Source organism: Fusarium musae, chromosome 1, assembly GCF_019915245.1.
Source record: "Fusarium musae strain F31 chromosome 1, whole genome shotgun sequence".
In the NCBI taxonomy this organism is placed as follows: Eukaryota; Fungi; Ascomycota; class Sordariomycetes; order Hypocreales; family Nectriaceae; genus Fusarium; species Fusarium musae.
Window position 1 is genome coordinate 5,304,649 of NC_058387.1, and position 27,870 is coordinate 5,332,518.

The following is a 27,870-nucleotide window of genomic DNA, read 5'->3' on the forward strand; positions in this document are numbered from 1 at the left end:
CCAGGCATTCACATCAAGGACAAATCAAAAGTCACTTCAATCCATCTTCCCCTGGGCGTTGTGTTCTTTTTGGGTTAAACTATGTGCAATTCTTCTCGCCGTGAACCTGTGAAGTTATGACATTGATGTGCATGAACACATGTAGTCTAGACTGTTTAGTACCACTCTTGAATATGGTAGCGGATGGTAACCTGTCGCTGAAACCTGCTGCAAATCCTGCTTGTAATTCTTGATTGGTCTAGAAGAGCCGGATATACCTAAGATACTCTCGCTGCCGATGTCGCAGAGCGTCTACCCTATAGGAACAACTTTTTTATTCTCATTTCTTTTCTTCCTATTGAGAGAGTATTGAGATGGACAGTTTGTCCATAAACAAAGTGGTTTATAAGATCACCTGAATTCATGTACAACAGGCATCGTACCTTTTTTTGGCCTTTTTGTCGTTCACAGATTTCCGATTTGATTTCTGGTTTATAGTGAGCAATGAAAGTCAACTACGAGGCAAGCTACATATCGGACCATTGACAGCACAACCGCAATCACAATCACATCAAAGCAGATATTTTTGTATATAACTTGACATTAAAATTCGTCTTTTAGGCGCTTGCTAATAAGCTCGCCACACCTTTTCTCACGCTATAAAACCTCCCAACTTGGGCAAGTCGCCCATCTGATGCATGTCGAAACGATTATGCAAAGACCTCCCCTGCCCCTCCATCACATGCATATATCCATGTATGAATGAACATGAAGAAAGAATAGAAACAAAACTAAAAACAAGACAAGAAACGAACGATGGTTCTTCGCATCTAGTGTACAAGAGAAAAAACGTGCATTCCGCGGAACCTGCATCCAAAAAAACCTCTCTTGTTTGTTCCGTAGTATACAGAGTGGTTGCATGTATGTATATACCATATGAGGACTGCATGTCTCGTGGTGGGTCGTGAGAGTTACATTGAGCTACTGGGCTGAAGCTCTAGACGTTATTGCTTTTTTTTGATTCGTATTTTTGACTTTGTGTGTGTGTGGAAATGTCGTCATTTGATGACCAGTCTAGAGACCAGTCTCGTACTCTCGTATCCTCTACCTCTAGTAGGGGTATCCCATTCCAGGCATTCCGTGGCTATGACCGTGGCTATGGTGCTGAGGGTGGCCATGCATGAAAGGAGGAGGAGGATTTCCAGCCTGATGAGGAGGTGGTGGAAGGGGAGGAGGGAGATGTTGAGGGTGACCTGGATGCATCGGAGGTTGTTGCTGAAGATGCATCGGGTGTGGCGGGTGTTGATGTTGATGCTGGTGAGGGTGATACTGGTGAGGAGGAAGCTCATGCTGGTGAGGGTGCATGGGCGGTGGCTGATGCAGCATTGGTGGTTGCTGTGGTGGCATCTGTGGTTGATCAGGCTGCATCTGCATCTTGAGAGAGGAGGAGTCTCTCTTGATGGTGGCTTTGCCTTTAGGCTTGTTGGGAGCGGCGACACCTGTTCTTTGCTCGGCTGCCGCTTGAGCAGCCTTTTTAGCCGCCAGGGTCGCCTTGCGTTTCTCAACGGCTCCAGCCATATTTCCATTGGCCCAACGATCTGTATTTGTGTTAGCTTGTGAGTAGCAAAGAGAAACGTGCTTGGAAACTTACTCTTCATCGATGCGGACATCTTCTCCGACTTGGTCATGGACTTGTAGTCTTTAGGTGTATCATCTCCATCGTCCCCTGCGATAGATGGGGGAGCGGAGGGAGGTCCTGTAGCAGGAACAGCAGCAGCAGCAGGAGGTGCTTGAGGTGCGGGTGTCCCTCCGTTCTTGGCATCCTGGCCAGATCTAACCACTTTGATCTTTTGAATCTTGCGGCTGTTTGGCACTTGTGCTGGTTCGACGGAGGGAGCTGGTGTAGAAGCACTAGATGGAATCTCGGTGGTGGTGGCACCTCCACTGGTTCGCTTACCTTTCTTCTTGGGCGGCGCCTGAGCCAACTCTTCAGCTTCATTGGGATCGTCGCGGAAGCGCTTCTGTCGCTTGGGTCGGAATGAATAAGATGACTCAACCGTGTGATTAGATGCTTCAGAAGAGGCGGTGGTTGGGCGAGAGTCGCCGTTATCGGTGATCTCATTTTCAGGTGTGACATCCGTATAGTAAGCTCTGGGAAGCTTAAGAGTAACAATAGCACGGCGGACGGGCGCCTTCTCTTCCTTCTCCTGCACTTCTTCTTCCTCTTGAGGTTCGTCATCGACAAACTCGTTGGGGTCAGCCTCTTCGTACTTGACGGCAGGTCTGGCACGGCCACGACGTGTAGTCTTTGCGGGTGATTCTTGCACAGGTTCCTCGGCGTCTGGTGTAGGGGCAGGCTCTTCGGCAGCAACAGCATTCTTGCCGCGACCACGCTTACGCCTAGTCTTGGGACCCGAAGCCTCATTGTCCGAGGCAGCCTCAGTGTTGAAGCTGACTGAAAGGTTGGTCTGGGGCTCATCCTCAGGGTTGGCGTTCTTGCGTCGACGACCACCACGGGTGGGCGGCACAGGTGTTGAGCTTCGACTAACATCTTGTGTCGCGGGATCAAAGAGCTGGACAGGCTTGCGCTGACGTTTGCCGACAACCTCGTCCGTCTCAGTGGCCTTTGCGGTCTGTCGGGGTTGGTTTCGTAGAGATCGTCCACGCGTCATGATTCCGACCTGTTGGGTCTCGGGGTTTTGCTTGCCAATCTTTGAAGGATGAGGATCATATTCAAAGCCATAGGCAGCAGCCATGATACGATCTTGTCCTTGAAGATAACGGGTCTCATTGAGACCTTCCTTGTCGCGAGACTTGTAGCCCTTGACAGCAAATTCGGGTTCTTCGTAGTTGAGGCCATGCTGGTTGAGGTTGCGAGTACGGGCTTCGTACTTGGCATCGGCGGCTCGTCGACGGAGTGAGTTCTCGTAATCGTCGACAACAGTGCCAAGGTCATTCCACTCGTCCTGCCACTGAACCATGGAGACATTGACGGCCTCGAGTAGTTCGTACAGGTCTTCAGTTGGCATGTCCTCGTAATTCTCGAGGACGGAGATGTACTCCTCAGGGTCTCTGAGCTTCCTATATTTGTAATAACGTGTACGTCCTGGAACTTCCTGAGATTCAGAGACGTCGGCGTCATCACCATCATCTCCACCTGGAGCAGGTGAATTGAAGGCTGTAGGATCTGTGGAGTCGGCCACTGGAGAGCCGCGAGTAGGAGTGTTCAGTGCTGGTGTAGGTGCTTCGAGACCCGCCCCATCCACAATATCATACTGATCGTCCACCATGGGCTCCATATCAGTGTCCTTTCCTTCAGGTGTTGTGTCGTCATTGGCACCATCTTCATCAGAGCGACCCTTCTTCTCAGGATAGAGTGTAAACTCTCCATCGACATAAGGCCTAAGATGTGACCAGCGGCCGACGGGGGTAGGCTGTGGCATTGACTCCAGGGCAATTCGAGGAGCCACAGGCTTCTGGGGACTTGCTTTCGTGTCCGAGGGAGCAGAAGAAGCGGGAGTTTCAATGGTCTCAGTAGGAGGTGGAGTAGGAGCTTTCAATTCGGTAGGGCTTGAAATGGTGGTAGGTTCCTCTTGAGTGAGAGGAAGCTCAGGTGAGTCTGGGATTGGAAGTTCATCGGCAGCGGTCGGTACTTGTGCAGACTCTTTGTCTTTATTGTTTTCAACGGTCTCATTGTTCACCTTCTCATCCTTTGCCGAGTCGCCATTCACCTCCAAAGGCATGTGAACATCATTGGAGGCGACATTTTGGGGAGATGCGACGTTTTCAACAGACTGTCGAAGCTCTTCAGTCTCTCGAGCAGGTGATGGTGATGGTGGTTTTGAGGATGACTTTGGTGGTGATGCAGAGCGAGCTCTTCGTGCAGAAGGCGACGACGCAGCTGGTGGCAGAGGTGCTGCCGTAGGCTCTTCTACACGCTCTTGCTCGGGCATTTGTGAAAGTTGTTCAGGTTCTTGTGTGAGCTCCATAGGCTCTTGCACAGGTTCTTGCACAGACTCTTGTACAAGGTCTTGTGTATCAAGAGGCGCGGCATCAGTCATTTCGACATCTTGAGTAGGATGCTCATCTTGAACAGGATCGATCCCCATATTGTCCATTGCGTTCAGCTTGTCGTCTTGATGAAGGTCGATTGGCTTGTCAGTTGATGTAGGAAATTGATAGATGTTGGTGATTTGATTTGATGATTCTTGCTTGATGTTGGTATCGGTATCGGTGTTGTTGGTGTTGGAGAGAGAGAGAGCAGGTTCAGAAGAATCTTGAGGAAGAGGTTCGGCAGTGGGGACTTCAGCAACCCCATTGACAGGCACAGGCACTGGTTCAGATGCAGGAACAATAGGTGAGTGAACAAATTCACTCTTATTGTTCTCCACGGCTGTAACTGGTAGAGGTGCTATTGTCGGTGCTGGCACTGGCTCTGACACTGGCGCTGCCACTGCCTCTGTTTCTACCTCTGGTTCCACTTCAACTGGATTAGAATCTGGCACTGTCGTGGCAGCTGGTTCAGATTGTGCATCTGCCACTGCCAGTGCCACTGCTGGCGGCTTTACTTCATTAACATCTTCTGCGGCTGGTGACTTATGCGTTGTACTCAGTGATTCCGGCTGGGGTTCCACTTTGGGAAGTTTTTCGGCCTGCGGCTCTGTAGGTTGAGATACAGGTTCCTCGATAGAGGTTCGTGTAGGTTCCACAGCAGAAGAAACTTTGTCTGAGGAGATTTGCTCAACCTGGGGAATAGGTAATGTTTCTTTTGTTTCAAGCTGGTGTTGATTCTCACCAACTTGAGGAGGAGCGGCAAATGTATCCTTGGTGGACTCATTATGGGGGGACTTTTTAGGTGAGTCCTTTGATGGCAACTTATTCTGGGGGGATGAGTTATTTGAAGCAGCATCTCTCAGCTCAGAGTCATCGGCATCTGAGTAATAGGCACCGACTTCAATTGTGTCTTGGACGTCGTTATCATCATCTTGCAAGGCAGCTTGATGATATGCCTTGAGGTCACTGGATTTTCGAGTCGGATTCCTCCGGCGATTGGACGGGGTGTCAGCACCCATGGAGGCGCCTCGCCTCTTAGAGTCATTGCTGTAAAAGTCATCTGTGTCAAAGTTGACCTCAGACCTTCTCTTTTTGCCGCGTGCTGAAGAGGTTGAATTGGGAACGACAACATCGTCGTCGATGTGCTCAAACGTGTAATCCACGCGAGCACGCTTACGAAGACTGTGGCCGCCCTTTTTGGGGCCATGCTCACCCTCATCAGGAATTGGATAGTTATCCATAGTAGTAGAACGCTTCTTCGCATTAGAATTGCGACTACTGCTAGGAGAAGAGAAAGTGAAGGCGTGTTGGAGAGGTTTTGCCGAGCGGCGGGAACCAGCGCCTACACCTTGAGGCGTTGTGGTATTAGTGTGAGAAACAACAGGACTTGTGAGTGGATTCAGGTCAAAGGAAGCCTCTGAAGTAGAAGTAGGAGAAGCAGAGGCTCCTAACGGACGGCGACGTTGAGGCATCCGGCGCGAGCGGTCCATTGTACAGCCAGGACAGGCTTGTTAGTTGAGTCTGGCCCGAGAGAGATTTTGTATGGTTGGATGGGATGAGGCTGGGATCCAAGTTTACAGCAAGGACGTGTAGTGGCCAGCCGGGCCCGCGAGAGGCGTCATGCGAGTGAATCCACGGGACGGGGACGGGGACGGGTAACTTAGTAAGAGCGCAATGCCAAATATCAGGGAATACGCCCGAGCCTGAAAATTTATAATCAGACAGACGCAGCCTCGAAAGAGGATGAGGCTCAAAGTGCGTGGATATGAATGAATGAATGAGATGAGATGAGCGTGTCGGATGGAGTAAGAGAAACAAGCCAGGGCAGAGAAAGAATTTTGAAGTACAGGACAGGGAATTGGCGGCAACTCGCAAAAAAAGACAAGACACGACAGACGGGCCCGAGTAAAAGTAAAACGCACTGCAAGACAAAGGCTAAAAAGACGCCCTTAACAAATAGACAAGAGAATAGACCTGATACGCCTTGATCCAAGAGGCGACGGCTTAACCAAGAGTGCAGTGCAATATATGACAAGCGAGAGGCGTGTGTGATGAGGACGAGACAGGACAGGACAGTCAGTCTCCTTTTGGCCCTGATGTTGGTCTCCCGTCGATTTTCTCAAGGTGTCGTGGTCTGGTCCGTCCGAATAAGCCAGCCAGCCAAGGCTAGACCCGCCTGGGGCCTCTTCTGTTAGTGGTATCCCGGCCACTGAAAGACCCAATCTCTCACAAGGCTCAGGGACCTGGCCTGGCCTGGCAAACCCGTCAGTACGTACCCGCCTGCCCCAGCGACCCCTTCTCCGGGGTTCCTCCAGACCAATCAGGCAATTCTATTTCCACGGAACTACACGGCGCTAGTCCAAGCCAGGTACGAGCATGACCGTGTCGTCTGCTGCAAACCACTGGCTGTTAGTGGCTGCTTTGCTGTTGTAAGTCGCCGGTCAGCCAATTACAATACTTGACGAGTACTCCGGCTGAGCTGTTGGTGAGGCTTGATGCCCACACAATGAGGTGTCATTGGTGAGTAGTCGACAAGTAGATGATGTTTCAGCAACATCAGCAATTACGGTACATCTGACAATCTTGAAAGAAAACTATCCCAGGAACGCAATGAGATCATCAACTATTGCATGAGATCTCACTTACACGAATCATTCATCTATATCTGTGCATGCTGTTGTCCTAACTCCTCACTGTAGTGATGTAACTGCGATCACCCATTCGGAAACAGCACGTGTTAGACGTTCCTGCCTTCCCGGTGCTCCTGGACCCTTGCAGCTGTCGGTGTCGTACCTACCTCTCCATAGCTCCAACCATCTATCTCCCTTAGGAGTCGTCTCTCTTTTGCGCCAAACAACCTTCTTTCAACCCCCCGCCTTTACCAAATCATCAGCACGACAACTTTCGACACCTCACGAAAAGCCAATTCTACACCACTAAACTCATTTTCGGTCGGAGTTGTAGCAGGTCTCTGCAATTATGGCGTCGAAAAAGACAAAGCCCACCGCTGCTGGTGGTGACGACGTCGACATTGACGAGCTGTTGTCTGGCCTTGACCGCGATAAGAAGCCCAAGAAGACAACAAAGTCTAAGCCGACCTCAGCCGCGTCCAAGGCACTTGCCGACCAGGATATTCTCGCCGACCTTGAATCGGAACTGGCTGAGCAGCCTTCACGACCTCATACTCCCCGCCTCAAGGATGCTACCCGCCGTTCCACAGCAACACCCCCCACTGGCGACCCTCGCAAGTCAACCGATAGTGCACGCAGCCTGAAAGCAACATTCACACCAAGCGCCACGAGTTCAGAACTTTACGAGAACGAGAAGAAGCCAGCATCTGAGCCTGTCCAGCAAGAACCTGCTCCTCAAGCCTCTGGTGGAGGATGGTGGGGTGGCATTTTATCTACGGCCAGCGCTGCTATGAAGCAGGCCGAAGCCGCTGTCTCACAGATCCAGCAGAATGAAGAGGCCAAGAAGTGGGCAGACCAGGTCAAGGGAATCAGGGGACTCGATGTCAACACTCTTCGAACCTATGGTATGTTTGAACTGACACCGAATTATCAATTTAGCTAATTGGGAGTTTAGGTGATGAACTCCGACACCGTGCTCTCCCGACTTTCACCAACATCCTCCACACTCTTGCGCCTCCTATCAGTTCCCATGAACGACTTCTCATTCATATCACCCACGATCTTGTCGGCTACCCGTCACTCGACCCTCTGATTCATAACGTCTTTGGCCATGTTATGGCACAGGTTGAAGGCGGTGACCTTCTTGTCATCCAGCGTGGCCAGGAGAGCCACTCTCGACGCAGTACCGATAGTATTACTGGATGGCACGACGGGCCTTGGTGGAGACAAACTGACACGCCCCGTGAGCTCGGATTAATCAAGGGTTTGCCTGAAGGAACCAAACTTTGCCGCGCCAACGCCGAATCGCATGCGAACGAATACTTCTCTGCCAATGGTGGTGTCGAAGCAGCCAAGCACAAAGCCACGGAAGATGTGAGCGAAACCAACCCTGTTAGAACCTCGGATCTGTTCCTGGCTGTCCAGGCAATTTCTGTGGATGAGGACAAGAACCTGTTCGCTCGCACTGCTTCTGCGGAAAAGGAGAAGGACTCTTCTGGTGTCGAGGATCAAGATGAGAACGAGGAGCTCATTTGCTTCGCTGTTTTCATCCTGGATCCTGTCCACGACATTGAATTTTATACCGTCAGCCAGTCTGTTCCTGCTCGATGGGTCCAGTGGCTCGATACCCCCGCCCCTCTCACACCCCGATCTGGTGAGGATGGTGATGTGGCCGATGCCAATATTCCCGAAGAGATCAGGGATATCATTGAGAGCGGTGGCGTTGACCCTCGAGAATGGGTTGCGGAGTGGCTTGAGGAGCTTCTCAACCTTTCTATCGGTACTGTTGCTCAGCGATATGTCGCTCGCCGCATGGGTGTTGGTGAGGGTGGCCTGGGCAGGGGCAAGAGAAGGATGGAAGATCTTGTGCAGGATAATGCTGGTGAGGCTGCGCGTGCTGGCGTCATCTGAACGGCGTGCAGGAAAAACGATAAAGTATGTTGTATGACAAGGTAGGTTGGGCGTTGGAGTTTACGACGGGTAAATGTAACCTTCGGAAGCTTAAGTGGGCTTGGAAATATTTGAATACTGGGTTCTCTTTCCATCACGCAGGGTTAAGATCGCTTTGGAATCTACACTGTCATTAATATCAAGCTGGACTTTGAACGTCGACTAGCTCGACTATACCATACCCGCCTCTAAAGCCTGACCGCGAAATTTTATCCATGTTCTGAAGCAAAGTCTATGTATGGCCAACACGGTGAACTGTTCCAGCCTTCTTAAGCTCACCTCTAGCCTCTCTGGTGGCACCCTCGAGATCAACCTTCTTCAGCGGCCGGTAAACGGGATCCCACATCTGCTCTCTGATCCACTCCTCCAAATCTTCTTCCTTTTCAGGGATGTCCTCTTGTGTAGCCTCACCATCCTTGACAGCTGCTTGTATCACATTACGAGCAATGCGGACACTGACATCCCGCACTGAATCCACGCCTGGGAGAAGAGGAGCCGTCGAGTCCTTTAGAATGGGACTCAGTGAGGAAACTCCCTCCACAGCGGCTACCAGCATGCGATCAGTCAAGTGCTTGGCTCGGGAGAGCACGCAGCCGAGACCGATGCCTGGGAAGACAACCGAGTTGTTGCATTCACCGACGTTGATGGTGATTTCAGAGCCATCTTTGCCCCATGGGCCTTTGACAGGTGGGAAGGGCGAGCCTGTGGCTACAAGGGCCTTTCCATCTGTCCACTTGAGGATATCCTCGGGTTTGGCCTCATGAAGGCGTGTAGGGTTAGAGAGAGGAAGGATAATAGGCCGCTCGTGGTGCTCAACCATGGCGCGGATGACATCTTCGGTGAAGGCACCAGGCTTGGTAGACGTGCCAACAAGCACGTTGGGCCGAACCTCTTTGATCACAGAGAGGAGATCAGCGTCCTTGTCTTTCCACTCTGAAGCATCCTTGGTGAAGATTTTTTGAGAGTCAGTGACACCTTCAGTTTCCGATGTGAGAAGACCAGGCTTGTCAATCAGCCTACAGAGTCAGTCGTGTTCTGTCTCGTCGGTGATATATCTTACCAGATCAGCTTTGCTGCCTCCTCATGGCTCATATTTCCTTCCGTGGCAATGGCGTCTCGAACTTGATCTGCGATACCAAGTCCAGCACTACCAGCTCCAAAGACAACCATGCGAAGGTCCTTGAGATTTTGCTTGCTGACGTGAAGACCTGACAGGATAGCTGCGAGAGTCACACAGCCTGTTCCTTGGACATCATCGTTGAAGCAAGCAAAGTCTGGACGATACCGATCAAGAATCTTCCTCGCTATTGAGACATCAATGTAAGAATATACCACCAGACTGCAACAGAGGGTGCATACCGTTGGTTAAACCAAAGTCTTCAAAGTGGATGTAGGCTTTGGGATAGAGCTTCCTGGCAGACTGCACAAACGTGTCGACAAACTTGGCGTACTCTTCACCACGAACACGCTTCTCTTTGAGACCGAGATATAGCTCATCATCGAGAAGTTCCTTGTTGTCCGTGCCGCAGTCGAGGACAACTGGAAGGGTTCTATTGGGATGGACGCCTGCACAGAGAGTGGTGAGGACTAACTTGGCCACGGAGATGAGAATACCGCCGACGCCTTGATCACCAATGCCGAGGATTTCTTCTCCGTCTGGACACGTGTTAGTAGCCGCTGATTCGATATAGAGGATGAACTGACCAGATACGACAATATAGTCAATATCTTCAGAGTTTCCCCATTGAGCTAGGTTGTGATGCACATGATCTGGGTCTCGGATGTTGAGATAGCAACCTTCTGGACGTCTAAAGAGCCGAGAGTAATTCTGGATAGCATCACCTTCAGTCGGTGTATAGACGATGCTCATCATCTCATCGAGATGGAGTTGCAGAAGCTTTACATACAGAATCAGCATTGCGGTTATATCGGAACAATGCAAGGGTGGTACCTTGTAGTACAGAACCTCATTTTGATCCTTTAGTGAAGTGAGAAAAGTATTCTTGGCTAGGTCGTCAGTTCTTGACGAATATTGCTCATAGGCACGTTTGCATTGCTGTTCCAGTGTCTGAACACCTTGAGGCAGCAAGCCTGTGAGGTTAAACTCTCGACGCTCATCAGGAGGAAAAGCAGAGCCCTTGTTGAGATATGGTGTGTTCAAGAGCGATGTGCCACTGAGTGCGCAGTTGATAGGCCCGGCGGTGCTGAGTGGTAGATCACCAAATTTGGACTTTTTCGAGTGATCAGCCTTTGTGGCATAGTTGCTGGTGAGGTTGAGGTATCTCATAGTGGATGGATATAAACGGAAACAATGGACGGGGGATGATTTGGATAGCTTGAACATGATTATTTACTTGGCAGGCTTGGCCTTTTGATATGTGGTATTAATAGTAGTAGAGTAGTACATGGCATAGCTTAGATAGGGAGACACGGCAGTTAAGATAGAACATCAAGTTCTGGACTTGATATCACAATATGACGTCGTTGAGCTCTCCCTGGTCTAAATCCACTCTGACGAAAGAATACGAAACCTTGATTGCATCTGCACGTGCTAAGGGTAGAAAAACAATAGGATCTTTTGATATCATGAACTTCGATGATATTCCAGATACTGTAATCATATGACAGTGGCACATTACTATATAATACCAATAACATAAAAAAGAATGTCGGTGCTCCTGGAGCCTCGCCCGTGTAGAAATTGAGACAATGTTAGCCACCAAAAAGGTGACCAACAAAGACGAGACGGACGTGGACTATGATGGCCCTTGTTGTTCTAGCAACTACGACAATAAAAAAGCAAGCACACAACGAATTGTGAGTCCCTTTTTTTTTAGTCGTTAAATCATCCTTCAGGCTACTTCGTGCGGATAGTACAAAACGCACCGTCCGTAGAAGACCCTCCGTGAGGAAGACTCGTGGGAAGATTGAGTGACTGAAGGACAAACGCTGCAGATAGAAATAGGAATAGAAGTGTATAGATACCTACCTTGTAGCGAGGCGCATAATTAGATCTTGAGATCGCGTCTTGTTGTGTTGCTCTGAGAGACAGAGGGCGACTTGGGTTGATAGTGAGAGAAGGGAAAGATTATGGTCAAGGAAAATTTGACGCGTTTTTGGTGGTGGAGTTGGAGTTGGAGTACGTACCCCACTCACTCACCGTTCGGTTGGCGGGTTAGCCACCAAAAGATGCTGCATACAACTTGAATCCTCATTGGCTCATCAACTTACACCAGAACAATCACTGCTCGATATCATGTCTCACAACATAATCCTCAGTGGCTTGCCAAGACTTGTATTATCTGCATCTATATACGCAGAAATAATGCACGACAACTAGCACGGCTATATCTCCTTCTAAGCGTTCTCGTGGTGAGATGGCCTCGTCTCAATCTCTCCATCCTCCACCAACGCCTTCTCGGCCTTCAAAGCGTCAACCTCGAGCTCAATTCCGAGACCAACATCTCGGCGCGCCTCATCCAGCATCTTTGCATCCTCTTCGCCAGTATGACTTCCAAATACTCGATCCATATCCTCGAGGGTAGCACCCTTGGTCTCCGGAAGACAAAAGTACAGCCAGACCATACTGCATGCCAAGAAAACGGCAAAGAAGATGTATGTGCCCCATTCGAGAGTCTCAAACATGGGCGGCACGTAAAAAGCAACGGCAAAATTGTTGAGCTGGAGTCACTGTCAGTTATACTTGGCTCATAAGCGAGTTGGGACTGCTTACCCAGTTACTAGAAGCACCAATCGAAGATCCCTTGGATCGGATAGAAAGAGGGAAAATCTCGGCAACAAGAGTCCAAGAAACAGGACCCCATGTAGCTCCAAAAGCTCCGACGTAGAGCCAGATGAAAGCCACGGCAACCCAACCAGCAGCGCTATGCGTCTCCCAATCGTGCTGGAACTTGGCGACAATGATACCAGCGAGAACCATGGAGATAAGCATGACGATCGATCCGACATAGAGCATTGGCTTTCGCCCAACCTTGTCAATGATTGCCATGGCAGGTAAAGTGAAGACGAAGAACACAACGCCCGTAACTCCTGTCGCCAACAGAGCCTGCGTTCCTCCAGTAAGACCTAGACTCTCAAAGACTTGACTGGCATAGTAGATGATTGCATCAATTCCAGACCATTGCTGCCAGAACATCACGAGCCAAGCGGTAGCAACACGCTTGAAGTTATCCTTGGTGCGGAAGATCTGATAGTACTGAGCGAACTGGGCCACCCAGACACTACCCTGCTCCTTAGCAGCCAGGTTGGGGAAGTTCTTGGCGAATGCGCGCTGTTCAAATAGAGCCTCAGCCTTGATCTCCTTGTATTCCACCTGAATGAGCTCGTGCTCGATGGGTAGGTTACGGAGGTAGGACAGCGTTTTAAGAGCCTCTTCATCACGACCCTGCTTGACGAGCCAACGCGGGGAAAATGGCAACCACCAGATTCCTAGGGCAAGAAGAACAGCGGGGATTCCTTGTATGATGGATGGGAGCATCCATGCAAGGTTGCTTTGGCCTTCTCCTGTACCGCCGATGTAGTTGCTACCGTATCCGATCCAGAATGAGAGCATGATACCGAGGATGGTGCAAAATTGGTAGAAGGAGACGAGGAAGCCACGGAGTTCGGGAGAGGATAGTTCGGCGTTGTAGAGAGGACTGAAGAGACGTCAGTAAGATACGTTTGTTAGTATTGGGAAACAGTAAGGATTTACCCAACACCACTGAAAGTGCCAACTCCGATACCAGTGAAGAAACGACCAGCATAGAGCATAGAAGCATTATCCTTTGTTCCTCCAATGTACAGATAACTACCAAGAATGACCCAGCAGCAGGCCATAAACATGGTGTACTTTCGTGAGTAGACTTCACCAAAGACACCAGCGGATAACGAGCCCAAAATACCACCGAGTTGAAGGATCGAGGTGAGCCAGCCAGTGGCTGAGGATGAATTGGCGATAGAGGGGAAGTTCTCCTTGAATCGGTGCATTACCAGGGACTGGCCCAGGACACCTTGTTGGTAGCCATACTCAAAACCGCCGAAGCTGGGATTGTTAGTGAGAGGATGGTCACGGGGATGTAGGAGACGAACGAGGCGAAGAGGGCGATGACGATGAGCTTGGGATTCTTGGCGAGGGTCCTCCATCGGTTTTGGTATGCGAGCTTCGTCCGCTCATCAACAGTCGACTCCATGATGAAAGGGCCTTGAATACAATCTATTCACCACCGATTGGCAAGAAGTGAAGTAGTTCTTCCAAGCCACGAGGCAAGTATAAGTGTGACAGAAACCAAGTTCAACATCGGGAGAGCAATGGCCTTATATAACGAACCACAATATTTGCATCATCGACAATTCCATTGCCATTTCGAGCCATCAACTACATGGATCTCAATGTTAAAAAGCTCCCCGCAACTAACACCTCATGCCAATCCGGGGACCCCAGATGCTACATGGAAAAAAGATACAAATGACGATGTATCTTTATGGAGTAGCACTGCTAGCTAGGTAGGGTCGGTGAGACTCCGGCGATGGGTGCGTGGGATGTCCATATTGGGAAAGATTTCTGGATATGGCAATATGAAGCACTCTGGAATTCTAGCCTCGTCTTGCCTGATGAGCGAGGATATTATGAGCACGGTGTTTTTGATGATCGATAATTAATTCACTACTAGGATTGCAAGCTACGGTTAGGTTGAGTATCGATACAATCAGGAAGTCAGGCAATCATGCCACAAGAGATATTACCATATAAAAATCCTCAAAATAAGAACAATCGTATTGCAATCCGTACAAGATCCGTTTTCTTACTTGAGATGTTACATTGCAAAAGCCAATACCACATCAATATGCCGGAGTGCCCCGACTTACACGGAGGTTTTAGTGGGCATGAGTTGGCCGAGCATTAAAGAAATCACGCGCTATCACCAGGTTTTTGGCCAAGGAATTAATAGCAAACATGCACTCTATTTAAAGGCTCGGCTTCATGAAACACACATCTTCCCCACACGTTTCCCCGGAGTCAGTTTTGGTCCCGGAGTCAGCCCTTGCTATGACGATCCCGCATCTCTTCTCCAACGTCCAACCTCTTCTGTGTAAGGTACCTTAGGTTCCTACAGTGACAGTTTATCGTGTTCGGACAGTCGACTTAACACCGACAGTCCTTGGCATCGGCAGATGAGCCTTGTATCTTATGAGGCTCAACTAGGAATATTGATCCGCATGTACTCCGTACATGGATGCTGGTGCTAGGCAGAAGTATTTCCTGAATCAACACTGGATAGAAGCAGGGGCCAAGCAATTGGAAGTGCTTGTGACTTATATAACTATATGGACCGTTTCACATCAACCTTGCCCTTTCACACGACGAAGAAGAAACTTGCTTTATCAGCAACTCAGAGAGTAGAGAATTCATTGAGCATACCGATACTCCCAAGGAAATCTGATATGAGAAGCATCCAGTCACGTCTGTTCGCTGGAAGTTGCTCCATGCTACCTTATACTACCCTACATAGTTGGTGATGGCCTCGGTGAGCAAGAAGCCTAGAACTTCATCATAAGTTAAAAAAATGATTTTTAGCGATAATTTGGTATAGGATTAGGCGGCCTTTAGATAGCTTATTCTTATCAATCAGAATAATGATCCTGAGGTTTCTTGGAATGCGCGTATTCCATCAGTCCATCTACAACCCCGGATTTCGCTAAATGGTAAAATGCCCTAGGCGACTGTGGCGCTTAGAAGTTCCTCTTTTGAGTTCGGGGATTGCTGAGTTAAAATCCTCCGGGAATAAGCTAAACTTCTGTCGGGTATTACAGCCAACAATAGAACCTAGGTACCTTAGGCAGCAACAAGAAAGCCTCTCACATAAAGACAAGATATTATAAGTAATTAATCTAAGGCTCACTAAAGTTATGCTCAATTTACCTAAGTCTTGTCATCACTTAGGATAGATCCCCTAAGTTTTGTTGCCTCCTTCAACCTAAGCATGCTATCACAGGCATGTCGCAGTGTGAAAAACGCAAGCTGCTTCATACTTTGCGCCACGGCGATACGCAAATACTCCTGTCGATCTCTGCCATCCTGCCCAATGCTGACGATGGGATACCCGCCGTACTTGATGAGGAGAGTGTTAAGAATAAGGCGGCACATTCTGCCGTTGCCGTCTCCAAACGGATGAATGTTAACAAACTGATGGCAGTACTTACTCGCAAGCGCTACCGGGTCGATTTGTCCTTTCTCCGTAGCCTTCTTGATGTCAAACTCTAGTTCCTCTATCATGTCGCGCATCGCAATGCGGACTTTGCTGTGGTCCATGAAGACGTGGGAACCACACTGGACATTCCATAATCGATACTGTCCACTGTATTCGTTCCAAGGTATATGCTTGCTGATTTCGATCTTGTACGTCAGGTCACCGTGGGCTTGCGTGATAACATGCTCCGATAAGTCCTTGTCGTTGATACAGACTTGCTCGATCATGAATCTGGCAGCCTTGGCATGTTGAACGATTTCTCGGTAAGCTTGAAGGATATCGGCATGTTTGCAAGGCAGGTCCTTGTTGTAGAGATAGAGATCGAGCTGTTCATATTCTGGGTCGTGTTCGCTAATCTCTTCGGGCGGTTCTTTGCCTCCTCGAAAGGCATCTTTGCAGAGCTTCAATGTGATGTCGAGACTTCCGCCCACATGCTCGATCATATTGGACCCATAGACCATGCGAGCGAGTTCATCTATAATATGTTCGTGAATAAAATCCTTGTATGGCTGTTCGAGCCCCTGTTTGATATCTGTGATATGCCTGCGTAGTTCCTGGTGAAGCTCGTTAGGGCTCTTTTGCAGGACGTCATCATCCTCGTAGGCATCGTCATCCACGTTAGTAGGAAGGGCTACTTTGCTAAGTAACATGCGATGAATAGATCGCCCGAGGTGATCGTTCACATCCACAATACCAATATTTGGGTCGTCATTGGGGCCCTCGAACCTTGGTCGCCTAAGAGCGGGTGGCTTTCCGGTATTGTTCTCGTCTTGAAGGCCTTCAAAGGGGTCCTGGGGCAGACCTTTTCGTTTCTGGCAGGGCATGTTGGTGCTGTGGAAAGGAGCTTATGTATGTGAGAAGAAAGGTTGAAAGTTGGATCAGAGTGGGGGGAAGGGGTCCCTTTTATAGCTAAAGTGACTCTGAAGTTATAAGAGTTGACCTAAACCTTATTACTTTATTGGATATAAGCTAAGTTTACCTAAACTTATATAACTTTATTGAATGTATGTGTTTTTTGTCTAAGCTGTGACCCGAAAGAAAGACATTACTTATCACGGTTGCTCATAATTCAGGGGAGGATCAAGAACTCTTCTAACCGTGAATCACAGCGCCTCAAAAAGACTAATCTAAAGATATACAAAATCTACACTAAGTTTGACTAAGATCTATTAGAATTAGGTAATTATGTTGTTTTTTAGTATTTATACTAGAAATCAGAAGCTTTCTTGCTCCCACCAGGCTATTCGAGGTAGACGAAGACAGTAACAGTGGCGGCCATAGAAGTGACCCTTACCACAGGTCTTCAGACAAGTCCTCAAGTTATAGATGCTTAAATATTATGGCCATATCAAACTAATATACTGGTCTTAGTACATTAAGTGGAGAAGTCACATATTTCGTTCACGATAGCCAAGGCCTCAAGATCTCGCGATATGTACAGTTGTATATTCAGATGGCCTATGAACAGCGACTTTCGAATCAAAGAGTGTCCCTAAATTCCTCCAATATCCGCCTTTATAACCTTGCAGTCATTCTTAATCTCATATATACTCATCGTTCCCAACCATCCTCCTCCTCTTGGACAAAGATCTCACAACAGACATTTATCGTCTCTTTTAGTGATGCTCAAGTGCTTACTGAGCAGTGTTGCCGTTGTTGCCGATCAGGTTGGGGGAGCTGCGGAGGTTGCCAGTGATCTTGCCAGAAGTAGCAGTGGTCTTGAGCCAGTTGGTGACGCCAGTGACGCCGGAGACACCGTTGACAGAGATGCCGTAGAGGACAAGACCAGCAATGTGGGGAGTGGCCATGGAGGTACCGCTAATGCTGTTGGTGGCGCTGTTGCTAGTGTACCAGGCAGAGAGAACGCCGGTACCGGGAGCAAAGATGTCAAGGACGGTGCCGTAGTTAGAGTAAGAGGCAATGGCCCAGCTGCTGTCGATAGCACCGACGGTGATAGCGCTGGTAGCAGAGGCAGGAGAGGTGTTGGCGGCGTTGGCACCATCGTTTCCAGCAGCAATGGCAGAGATGATACCAGATGAGGAAGCAGAGTTGACAGCGTTGTTGAAAGAAGCAGAGTAACCACCACCGAGAGACATGTTCACGACGGAGCGAGCAGTTCGGCCCTTGGAGATGATATCGTTGGCAGCCCAGTTGAAACCAGCAAGGATGATAGAGGTGCTAGAAGAGCTGCCCTGGAAGACCTTGACAGCTTGGATGGTGGCCTTCTTGGAGACACCGTAGGTCTTGCCGGCAATGGTGCCAGAGACGTGAGTACCGTGGCCAACACTATCGGCGTTGTCACCACTGAAGGCAGTGTAGACGGCCTGAGCACGGCCCTCAAATTCATTATGGGTGGTTCGAACACCAGTGTCGACGACGTAGGCATAGGTATTGGTACCAGCGTTGGTATCGTAGATGTAGCTGGTAAATCCACTAGAACGGTGAGAGACAGTGCCGAGTCCCCAAGGGGCGCCACTCTGAGTAGTCAAGGCACGCTTTGCGAGAGTCTTTGCCTCTTCTTCCTCCTCCTCAACCCAGTTGATGACCCACTCGCGGTCCTGTTCGACGATGGCAACCTGGGCTGGATATCAGCATTGGGTAACTTATTGACATTCAATGTCACTTACGTCAGGGTTCTTCTTGATCTCCTCAACGGTGCTCTTGTCGAAAGAGCCAGCATAGCCCTGGAAGCCATACTTGCCCTTGTAGGTGCGCTCAACACCCTTCTCGGCGCGTTTGTTCAGCCCACGCTTGTGGACATCTTCAACCCAGCTGAGATGGCTGTCGACATCGGCAGCAGCGATATCAGACTTGAGGGTGATGATGTACTTGCCAGGAATGACCTTGCTGGAGTCAACCTTGGCAGTAGTAGGAGCGGCGTTGACGAACCCGAAGAGGGCTGTCGCAGCGAAAGCGAGGTTCTTGAAGTTGACCATTGTGAAGATACAAAGGATCAGAGGCAGAGCAAGAGACGATTAGGGATGCTTGTGTGTGGATGAGACTGAGGGTGATGAGGATGAGAAGGTAAATGGGTTGGAGGACGAGGACGATACGTCTTATATAGATGTGGCCTATGTTGCTAGGCGACTGTTTCAATAACAATAACAATATGGATGGCCGATACGGGGTTCGTATGTTGAGTTCATGAAGTCACCTCTGCCAGCCATCCGCAGCCATGATACATTGGCAACGCTGGCTATTATTGTGGTGACAGAAGTATATCGAACGGTTTGTGGAGAGAGACTTTGCTCTGCGGTGTCCCCCCTGTAGTCAAAAGCCCAACAGCCGGAGATTCTCAACCCTTACAAACAGAGTGCAGGGTTTGTAAGGTGCAAATCTGCAAGTGTCTTGCATCTATTGCTAGACATGATGTCCCATCAAGACACAATCGAAGGGATGATTTTCATCAGCTTCCTCTTGCGGCGACAACCGACAGATTTACGCAGCGTCTCGCCATCGCCTTCAGCAACGCCAGACAAAAAGAGGAAGGCGAGATGTGATGCATCGAGGCGGGAGAAGCTCTGAGAGGCGACTCAGGATAGCGAGAGTGCAAAAGTTCTCGAGAATGCAAGAAGCAGGTCGGTGGGCCTAGCATCAAGGCCAAGAAGGATGCATGGGACTTTCATCACAAGAGATACCTTGATGATAGAGCACCAGGACATCGCAATGGGTCTCAGTGGACGTCCAGAACACTCCCAGCTTGTCTCACAAATTATGAACAATAATACGTTGACGGAATCCGATTGCATGTGATGAGACAGGGCGTGAGGAAAAAGTAGGTTACCGTCGATAACCTTGGCTATAGTTGTGTGTATTCAGGATCTCTTCAGTGGAACTCCCTGCCGTCAATCATGATCGGCATGGCACTAAGAATACAACCCTCCAGCAGGTTATTCTTAAAGATTAACCATATAGTCCCGGTCTAACCTCATATATCGATCTTGGCAGTGACTGCCGTTATCCAGAACTACTGGAGTCGATAGTAGAGAGCGGCCCGAGGGGGAACGCAAATCCCTTACAGTCTCTGATTGGAGACAGCAAACAGGAACATAGCCAGTCGTAATCATGGATCGGCCCGTAGACGATGCATAAATCCTAGTTCAAGGCGTTTATCGTCAGAGGCTTGGTGAATTGATAGTCGAAGGAAGTCGAGCGGGAAGTTAGTGAACTGCCAGATAAAGTAACTATGCTTCTCCGCAACTCCAGCATAGCCAAAGCAGGCTAGACATTGCCCCTTGATGACCTAGCCCTACCGATGACAACAGCCGTGCGGGAAGGGTTTCACACCAAGAGCTATGCTGCAACTTGAATAGAAGTTACAGTCATAGATGAGCATCAAATCAACTTCCTCTTTGGGACACTATGTCCGAGTAGGTGCGTATCGTTGCCACCGCTGGCCTCGCAGGACAAGACATTGATTCGAGTGTCCATTTTCGCTGGAGGCTGATAATTACAGTGAGGCTAAGTTGTGAGAAAAGTACCCTTGCTTAGCCTCATGATTCTATGTCTCGAAGCCCACGGGAGGATGAGTAGGAGGGCAGCGTGATTTGAAGCGAGGGGTTGGAGTGCACGCACTCTTGCCGAAGTCTTAGATGATCTATATCGATTGTTTCAAACATTACAATGAAGACATCGGGACGGAAACAAAACAACAAAAGCCTTGGATTCGGTATCCCTGTTCATCGAATCTGTCGTAGTTCGCACTCCATCGAGTTTGTGTCGGCGAATAGATAGATCCTGAGCACTTGTAAAGTTGAGGTTTCCCACTCAGCCACTCTAAGGCCTGGGTGGGGTTGATACCTTGAAGTAATAGAGGGGCCGGAGATGCCACGGGCAAGAGCCAAGCTTGAGTGGGGCAGCAGATCAACCAATGAGAAGAAGCGGAATGAGTAAACGGGTTGTTGGTTCTTTCTTGTCTTACCTGACTGCAGAGATAAAGATTTGTGGCTTGGACCCAGCAGGTGCATTGACGTACCCCAGAAGTCTAACTTACAACAACATCATCTGAACCATCATCATCTCCATCATCAGGGCTTCGCAATCACTAACTTCCAATGTTCAAGAATGAGGCCAAGACACTTTAATCCCTGGAGAGACACGGAGATTTCACCACTCGTTAGCGCGTTCCTTCCCGTGCCAGTTTAATTCTAACCATAATTCTATTTTATTCTATTCTACCTATCGAAGCCTGATTTAAGGGTGCTAATCTCGAGTCCCTTTTAGGTATCTGCCCAACCGTGGTCAAGGCCAACCTCAGTAATGAATGAATAGACCCCGCTCTATCTTTGCATCCCATGACCCTTGCTCATGCATCCGACTAATCAATCAATTAACCCTTATCAGCACCTCATGATGCTATCAGAACAAAAGTACCTGTCATGTTCTTGGATAGTACCTATTCTAATGTGTTGCATTAGGTTATCGGTCCGCCAAGACCTACGTATCATTCTCGTTCAATACCGAACAAAACTCCGAATCCCAAGCAACCCAACCCATTCGTGGAAACTATCCGACAACACTCGCACGCCATCCTTTACAGCACTCGCCTATGGCCAAGGAACTTTTTGACTGGCCTAACGATGTTTTGAGTCAGGAGACTCTTACAACCCTGGTCCCTCTCGATAGCTTAGGAAGACCAGCAATTGGCTGCCATCCATTACCTATACCCTGCTTTGAGCCTTCTCGATACCTGCTCAAGGCCTACATAATTATAATGTTTAGCGAGTCTGTTTATTTCTCCGTGACCACGCCGCACGATCGTCACGGCCCGCCGGAATCCTCTTAACGAAGTGTTACTATTGTTGCGAGGCTCAGGAACCAGCAAGAGCCGAGACTGATCTTACGGCTACCAACCGATCGCAACTATGCTAAACCCGAAAGAAGGTCACGCCGCTTTGACATTTAAGCATCTATTAAACTTTACGCCAAGTGGTGTTCTTTTGGCCTGGGCTAGTCTTAACCCAACTCGTGGCTCAACTTCATGCCACAAGGTAGCATCTGCTTTAACCACAAGAGTCCATATGCAATATGGCACCTCACTCACTTTGGATGAGATCATCGATGTGCTACTGTATGCTCGCTTCCTGTACCCAGAGGACCCTTGTCGCCGTTGAATCGAGAGCGTCGCCACTACATGAGATCTTGCCGCTAGGAGGACCTACCACAAAAGTACTTACGACCTTGATTACTTGAGCTCCTTCCTAGCTGGTCACTATCGTCTCCGAACCGAGAGTTATGTCGCGATAAGGATCCCATATTGTTCAACATCGTCAGCAGGGAAGTCACCTACGAGGCACCTCAAAATTCATCCCACGCAGCTTCGACGCGGCAGACTCCAACAAAGGTTCCCACATCCTGGAAGAGATCAGGCTTCTGACCATAGACACGCGCACCGGCTAACCAGCTATATGTGCATTAAGCTTTTGAGGCAACCTGAGCGGTAGCTGTGATGTCCAATCACGCAAGGCACGAGGCTTCCAAGGCTTCTAGACTACTCTCGTCTTTCTATGGAGGGCGTTCTGCACACGCCATTTCGAGTTAAAGATCTTCAAAAACGGTCATGCATCTCCTTCCATCAATACGTACTTCTTAGCTCTTCACTCATCTTCGATTAATCACTTACGACAATTCACAACAAGATGTTGCTTCTGCTACCTTCCTGTTTACACCATAGTCGCCGAGATGCTGCATCAGCAGGATCCAGCGTGTCTATCAGATAGTATCTGGTTCACGCTAGAACTTAGAGACACTGGCCTTTGGTCGGTTTCTCTGACCATGAGCAAGCTTCAGAGACTCTTCCACAGCTTCTACTATAGCTAAGCTCTTCTTACTCAGTGACACACTATATTCACAACTTAAAGAGCGAAAAGAAGAACGGGCCAGGCATTTTAAACCTGGCTCAAGCTCTATACGCTTCGGAAAAAGTAATCGTTGGGGCCACTATTGGCCCCTTTGTCGTCCAGTTTTTCGTTATGGTCGCCGAGTATTAGGCGTGCCATCAAGGTGTTTGAAGAAGCTGCTGGCATAGTTTTATTGACTCTAAGCAATCTATCATAATCTACGATCTGCTTCTGGCAGGTGAATCTGATTCAAACTCTGTTTGGAAAGTGGGAGTTGGGAACAAGGTCGACCCCCCGTGATACTTCAGGAGGACATGGTCAGCCCGTGGAGTAGTCGTACTTGACTTATCTAAGAGGAGCCCAAGTTCAAGATTCTTGTTATAGCTCCAATACTACCTAGTTCTTGGCGAGCGCAGATAATGTTGATTTGAAATTTGGGTCACAGTACTGGAGTACGGTCTTTAACTTCAGCATGAGATCCGGATATAGAGATGCAGTCCATCCCCTTGTTTTTGGAGATAGAGTTCTTAGGTCATGCTCATAGCGCCCAATCATCGACGCAGCTTTGATGATAGCCTTATACGGGCCTTGCAGGAGGTAGTGATACCTTGCTATCTTGCCAACGCAGCGTATGGTAGCCAAGCCAGTGTGTAGGCATGTTGCTCCGCAAAGTGTCTGCTGCACCTCGGGATATGCTACTTCGTATGGTCAGGGGCTCTTGGAACCCCGAGGTCATCGTACTGACCATGCGTTTTATTGCGAAGCAACACTTGAGACTTACTCGTACCCTCATCAACACTCCCTCCTGTCTCTCAAGTTCACTAGTCCCAAAGTTACCCTTACAGACATCGATACTCGACCCACTTGCTTCATTCAGGGAGCTGAGAGAAAAGAGAACACATCTGCGATTGACCGTGTGGGTTCAGTCGGCCTTCAGCGACTACGTCTCCTGAGGTGCACGGCGCATCTCAGTGCCCACGAGAACACAATTCAGGACTCAACTCTTCGCGATGCTGTCTGATTATATCTCTCTATATCTGAGTACAATTAATCTCAACTGCCGGGCATATAATGACTGAGAGGCAGTGCCGTTCTCTTGTGGTGTAAGAGTAGCACCCCCTATTGGTTCCCATACAAGAGGAGCAGGCACCTCCCATTGTAAAGGATATGCACTGTCAGCTCAGCACGTTGGTAGTTACGCTGACACTGAAACATACAGGCTTTGTCAGAGATAACCTTAATTTAACTACCTCAAGCTGACACGCACATACAGATATTTACCGACTCCGTTCCCACCGGGTCCTTCAAGCGATCACATCGGACAGCCACTCGGCTCCTTGTTCCCATCAGTCTGTCTCCCATCGACTTTGCTACAATCGACCTTTGTCGGGGCCCCTTCTGGCATCGGAACACCTGGAACATCCTTGAAGACCGCAAAACTTGACGGCGTCTCCTCCAATACTGTGAAGTGAAACCCGCACTGCGGACACTGTTCATGAAGAACAGCTTGCTCCTCAGCAAGATTGTACTTTTTATCCTGAGTGTGATTACACACAGGGCACACACGAAGCAGCCTTGTTCCAACAAGCTCGAAGTTGGTGATGATGTCCTCCATAATAGCCCCGTTCGCTGCCCACTCCTTGCAGTATTTGTGGTAGGTATTCTTGTGCCAGTCGTACAGAGCGCCACGGCTGGTCCAGAAACTGCATTCGTTATACCAGCTTCTGTTGTCGGGATGTTCCCACCACGTTAGGTGTAGAAATCCTGGGAGTGTCATAAGATGGCGTCGTGTGTCGGCAAAGAGAACCTTGAACTTCTCGTAAGCGTCTGGGCTGAAGAAGCGGACTCTTTGCATGCTCAGATAGTAGATAGGCATAGTGGTAGTATAGTGCTTTGGGTATTGAGAGGATGATATAGGTTTGAGCTCATCCAAAGTGTTTGTGGTATGATACCAATAAGGTTGGGCATCACATAGATAGATAGTAGTTGACAGTAGCTGATGAGAATTTGGGCCCCTTCATACTGCCATCCTCTCACTTTATAACTTACACCAGCATCTGGCTTCTTTTATTATCTTACGTGTCGCACAGGACTGCAAAGGCAATTATTTCCACATCAAGAACATAATCACGAAAGCATCTACGACCATTGGCTTATCAAATATCCGGGGAAGCGGGGGAGATTAAGTTTCCTGATAAAGCTACCATAGTCGTCATGCTTGTGTGGCAACCACAAGTTAGACGTTTTTTGTGGATGGCAGCTGTTGACTGGCTCGTGGCTTGCGGGTTATAAGATCTTCATAGCTTAAGCCAATCGAAACTTGCTGTTCGTAAAGCTGACACTTGACGATCCAGGCAGAAATATCGCCCGAAGGTCGAGTGTCGCAATTCCTATCAATTCACCACTCCATATCTCAGTAACATCAAACACATTATGTCTCTCAATCGTGGACCTGCATCCCCAAGTATTGTGTCTTGAGTACGGTACCCTTCTTGGCACCCGTAACGCCAATCTTGACGACCTCGCCCGGGACGATATCGATTAGATTGTCTTCAAACTTGACCCCATCGTCTTCGCTCAAGACCGCTAGTCCCTTGATAGGCACCTCGGCGCTGATCTCAACGGACATGCATCCTTCAGAAACTTCAGTCTTGAGATTCTTGGGTTTTTGGAAGTGCAAGTACTTCAGTGGCTCCGGCCAGTTGACATATCGTGCAATCTGTTTGCCATCCTGGTAGAAGTAAGCTGCAACAACAGTCTTTGCCTCAAGGTCAACGTTGGGCTTCTCAACAGGGACATCCAGGGTCTTGATTTCTGTTGAGCGGTTACTCTGGAGAACTAGGCCAGAAACAACTGTTTGTGAGTATGTCTCCTTTCCGGTCTCAACATCCCAGGCCTTGACAACACAGTCTACAGTAACGTCTTCTAATTTGAGATTACTTCCCCAAATCTCAACCTTGACCTTAGTCTCGATATCAACCCTTGTGTATTTGTTCTTGGGGTGCTTGTGCTCTCTTCTTGTCATGCCAATAGTGATAGGCGCCATCTCCCGCTTGATGGTGAAGTAGGACTGCTTGGGTCGAAGGTAGTAGTCACAGATAGCCCATGAAGTAACGGGCCAACAGTCGTTAGTCTGCCAAACCAAGACACCACTGCAATACTCCTTTTTCGGACCCTGCCACTGTCGCTTCCAGAGCCGATAGGCTGAGGCTAAGGCTTCGGCTTGTAGCAGTTGGCTGTAGTAGACGTAGTCTTCCAAGGGTTCCAGCGTGAAGCGGAAATTTTCTGCCATGTACAGACCCAATCGACGCAGCTGTCCATCTGCCTTGTTATGAAAGTCAATCGTAGATGACGTAGAGAATCGCTCAGGGTCGTTCTTGCCTTGTGGAAGGAAAGCATCGATGGTCTTAATATCTGGGAAGCCTTCCATACCAAACTCGGAAACGAATCTCCCAACGAGCTTGTCGTAGTCTTGGTACTTTTGTTGAGAGCCGTGCCAAACATTCCATTGATGGATATCTCCAATAGTTGGGTCAGTGGTTATCTTGCCACCCCAAGGGCTTGCAATGTGATAGACGGCATTTGGATGGAGATCTTTGCAAGCGTCTGGAAGTAGCTTTTCGTAGATGTATCGAGCAGGGAAGTCGGTCTTTAACCAGCTCTCTGGGTCATGATCGTCGAAGTCATATGTGAGATTCTCGGACTCACGCAGTTGGTAGTCCTCGTTATTGCCAGCCCAGAGAACAATTGATGGATGGTGGCGAAGTCTTTTGATATTGGCTCGGGCTTCTCGGTCAATAGATTTGAGTAGGTCAGGCCAGGCAGGGTAGTTACCACAAGCGAACATGAAGTCCTGCCAAACAAGGATGCCGAATTCATCACAGGCATCATAGAAAACATCCTCTTCATAGATACCACCTCCCCAAACTCGGAGCATAAACTGATTGCCATCAGCGACGAGTTTGACCCAGTCTCGGTATCTCTCTTTCGTAATGCGAGGAATGAAACTATCTGCTGGAATCCAGTTGCTTCCACCGCAGAAGATAGGGATGTTGTTGACTTGAAAAAAGAAGCTGGTACCTGGTTGACCATCAAGCTCTCGTTCAACAAGTTCAAGTTTGCGAAGGCCAATCTTCTTGGAGATTGTATCTATCTCGCTATCGTCCTCGAGAAGGGTGGCCTTGATGGTATACAGGGGTTGCTTTCCATATCTGACAGGATACCAGAGAGCCGGATAATGGATGTGGAACGTGGTGCTTGCGTCTTTGTCTCTTACATGTGCGGTTTCAGATGCAACCTTCTTTCCATCTAAAGAGACTTCGAAGCGGACTCTTGGGGCTTTACCTTCAACAGCCGCATGAACAACAACATCTGCCTTCTTGAGAGACTTCTCAACTTCTGACTCAGTATAGAGATCTACGATATGAGACTCATAAACTTCGAGGTTGATGGGTCTCCAAGGACCACATGTAAGTAAAGCAGGGCCCCAATCCCAGCCCTAAGAATTAGTTAGATACGATGAAACACCAAAGATGCAATGACCTACCCAGTGATACTGCGCCTTTCTGACAGGCAGTCTTGAGCCATCTCCATTCCAGACAACATACTTGTGGTCAGGATGCTCTTCCACCAACTTCCATCCTCTCAAATACGCTGCATCAAATGTGATGCGGAGGTCATTCTCGCCATCCTTTTTGAGATTTTTGGTGATGTCCACTCGTTCGGGAACAAACATATTCTCGGTCTCAAGAATCTTTTCGCCATTCAACTCAACCGTGGCAAAGGTATCAAGACCGTCAAAGGCCAGAATCGCCTTTGAACCATCATGAATCTCCGGGCTAGCAAAGGTCGTCTTGTACACCCAGACAGTCTCCCCGATCCATTGAACTTTGAGCTCGCTCTTTCCAATATTAGGGTCAGGAATCTTCTTGTGGTGTAAGAGGTCAAGATGAACGTTTGTTGGAAATTGCGCGACTGGTAAATAAGAGGAGTCGTCTTCTTTCTCCTGCTTGAATTGCCAGTTCTTGTCGACTGGGGTAATAGTGCGGGGAGCCATGACGAAAGGGTCTCGTTGAAGCTATGATTGTACACGTTGTGAGGGAAATCGATTCAAAGGGATTTATGAAAGAGTGAGATTGAAGAATACAGAGAATGGCTAGAAAGGCATGT

At 48.8% G+C, this 27,870-nt stretch overlaps 8 protein-coding genes across 8 annotated transcripts; 1 reads left to right on the forward strand and 7 right to left on the reverse strand.

The window, feature by feature from the left end:
- Positions 1-1,089: 1,089 nt before the first annotated feature.
- Positions 1,090-5,273, reverse strand: J7337_001586 (uncharacterized protein; the record flags this gene model as incomplete). Its single annotated transcript, XM_044819325.1, has 2 exons — positions 1,090-1,577; positions 1,631-5,273. 2 exons carry the CDS (start codon positions 5,271-5,273, stop codon positions 1,090-1,092), a joined length of 4,131 nt encoding a protein of 1,376 aa, XP_044687027.1.
- Positions 5,274-7,011: 1,738 nt separating this feature from the next.
- Positions 7,012-8,573, forward strand: J7337_001587 (uncharacterized protein; the record flags this gene model as incomplete). The annotated part of the gene is made up of 2 exons (XM_044819326.1): positions 7,012-7,567; positions 7,618-8,573. 2 exons carry the CDS (start codon positions 7,012-7,014, stop codon positions 8,571-8,573), a joined length of 1,512 nt encoding a protein of 503 aa, XP_044687028.1.
- Positions 8,574-8,844: 271 nt separating this feature from the next.
- Positions 8,845-10,899, reverse strand: J7337_001588 (uncharacterized protein; the record flags this gene model as incomplete). Its single annotated transcript, XM_044819327.1, has 3 exons — positions 8,845-9,628; positions 9,673-9,916; positions 9,972-10,899. 3 exons carry the CDS (start codon positions 10,897-10,899, stop codon positions 8,845-8,847), a joined length of 1,956 nt encoding a protein of 651 aa, XP_044687029.1.
- A 1,070-nt stretch (positions 10,900-11,969) lies between these two features.
- On the reverse strand, positions 11,970-13,804 carry J7337_001589 (uncharacterized protein; the record flags this gene model as incomplete). Its single annotated transcript, XM_044819328.1, has 4 exons — positions 11,970-12,293; positions 12,346-13,270; positions 13,327-13,656; positions 13,704-13,804. The coding sequence occupies 4 exons, from the start codon at positions 13,802-13,804 to the stop codon at positions 11,970-11,972; spliced, it is 1,680 nt and encodes a 559-aa protein (XP_044687030.1).
- A 1,730-nt stretch (positions 13,805-15,534) lies between these two features.
- J7337_001590 (uncharacterized protein) lies at positions 15,535-16,686 on the reverse strand (the record flags this gene model as incomplete). The annotated part of the gene is made up of 1 exon (XM_044819329.1): positions 15,535-16,686. The coding sequence occupies one exon, from the start codon at positions 16,684-16,686 to the stop codon at positions 15,535-15,537; it is 1,152 nt and encodes a 383-aa protein (XP_044687031.1).
- An 810-nt stretch (positions 16,687-17,496) lies between these two features.
- On the reverse strand, positions 17,497-18,798 carry J7337_001591 (uncharacterized protein; the record flags this gene model as incomplete). Its single annotated transcript, XM_044819330.1, has 2 exons — positions 17,497-18,438; positions 18,490-18,798. The coding sequence occupies 2 exons, from the start codon at positions 18,796-18,798 to the stop codon at positions 17,497-17,499; spliced, it is 1,251 nt and encodes a 416-aa protein (XP_044687032.1).
- A 5,215-nt stretch (positions 18,799-24,013) lies between these two features.
- Positions 24,014-24,577, reverse strand: J7337_001592 (uncharacterized protein; the record flags this gene model as incomplete). The annotated part of the gene is made up of 1 exon (XM_044819331.1): positions 24,014-24,577. One exon carries the CDS (start codon positions 24,575-24,577, stop codon positions 24,014-24,016), a length of 564 nt encoding a protein of 187 aa, XP_044687033.1.
- A 564-nt stretch (positions 24,578-25,141) lies between these two features.
- Positions 25,142-27,757, reverse strand: MAN9 (Beta-mannosidase B; the record flags this gene model as incomplete). Its single annotated transcript, XM_044819332.1, has 2 exons — positions 25,142-27,199; positions 27,248-27,757. The coding sequence occupies 2 exons, from the start codon at positions 27,755-27,757 to the stop codon at positions 25,142-25,144; spliced, it is 2,568 nt and encodes an 855-aa protein (XP_044687034.1).
- Between the last annotated feature and the right edge of the window lie 113 nt (positions 27,758-27,870).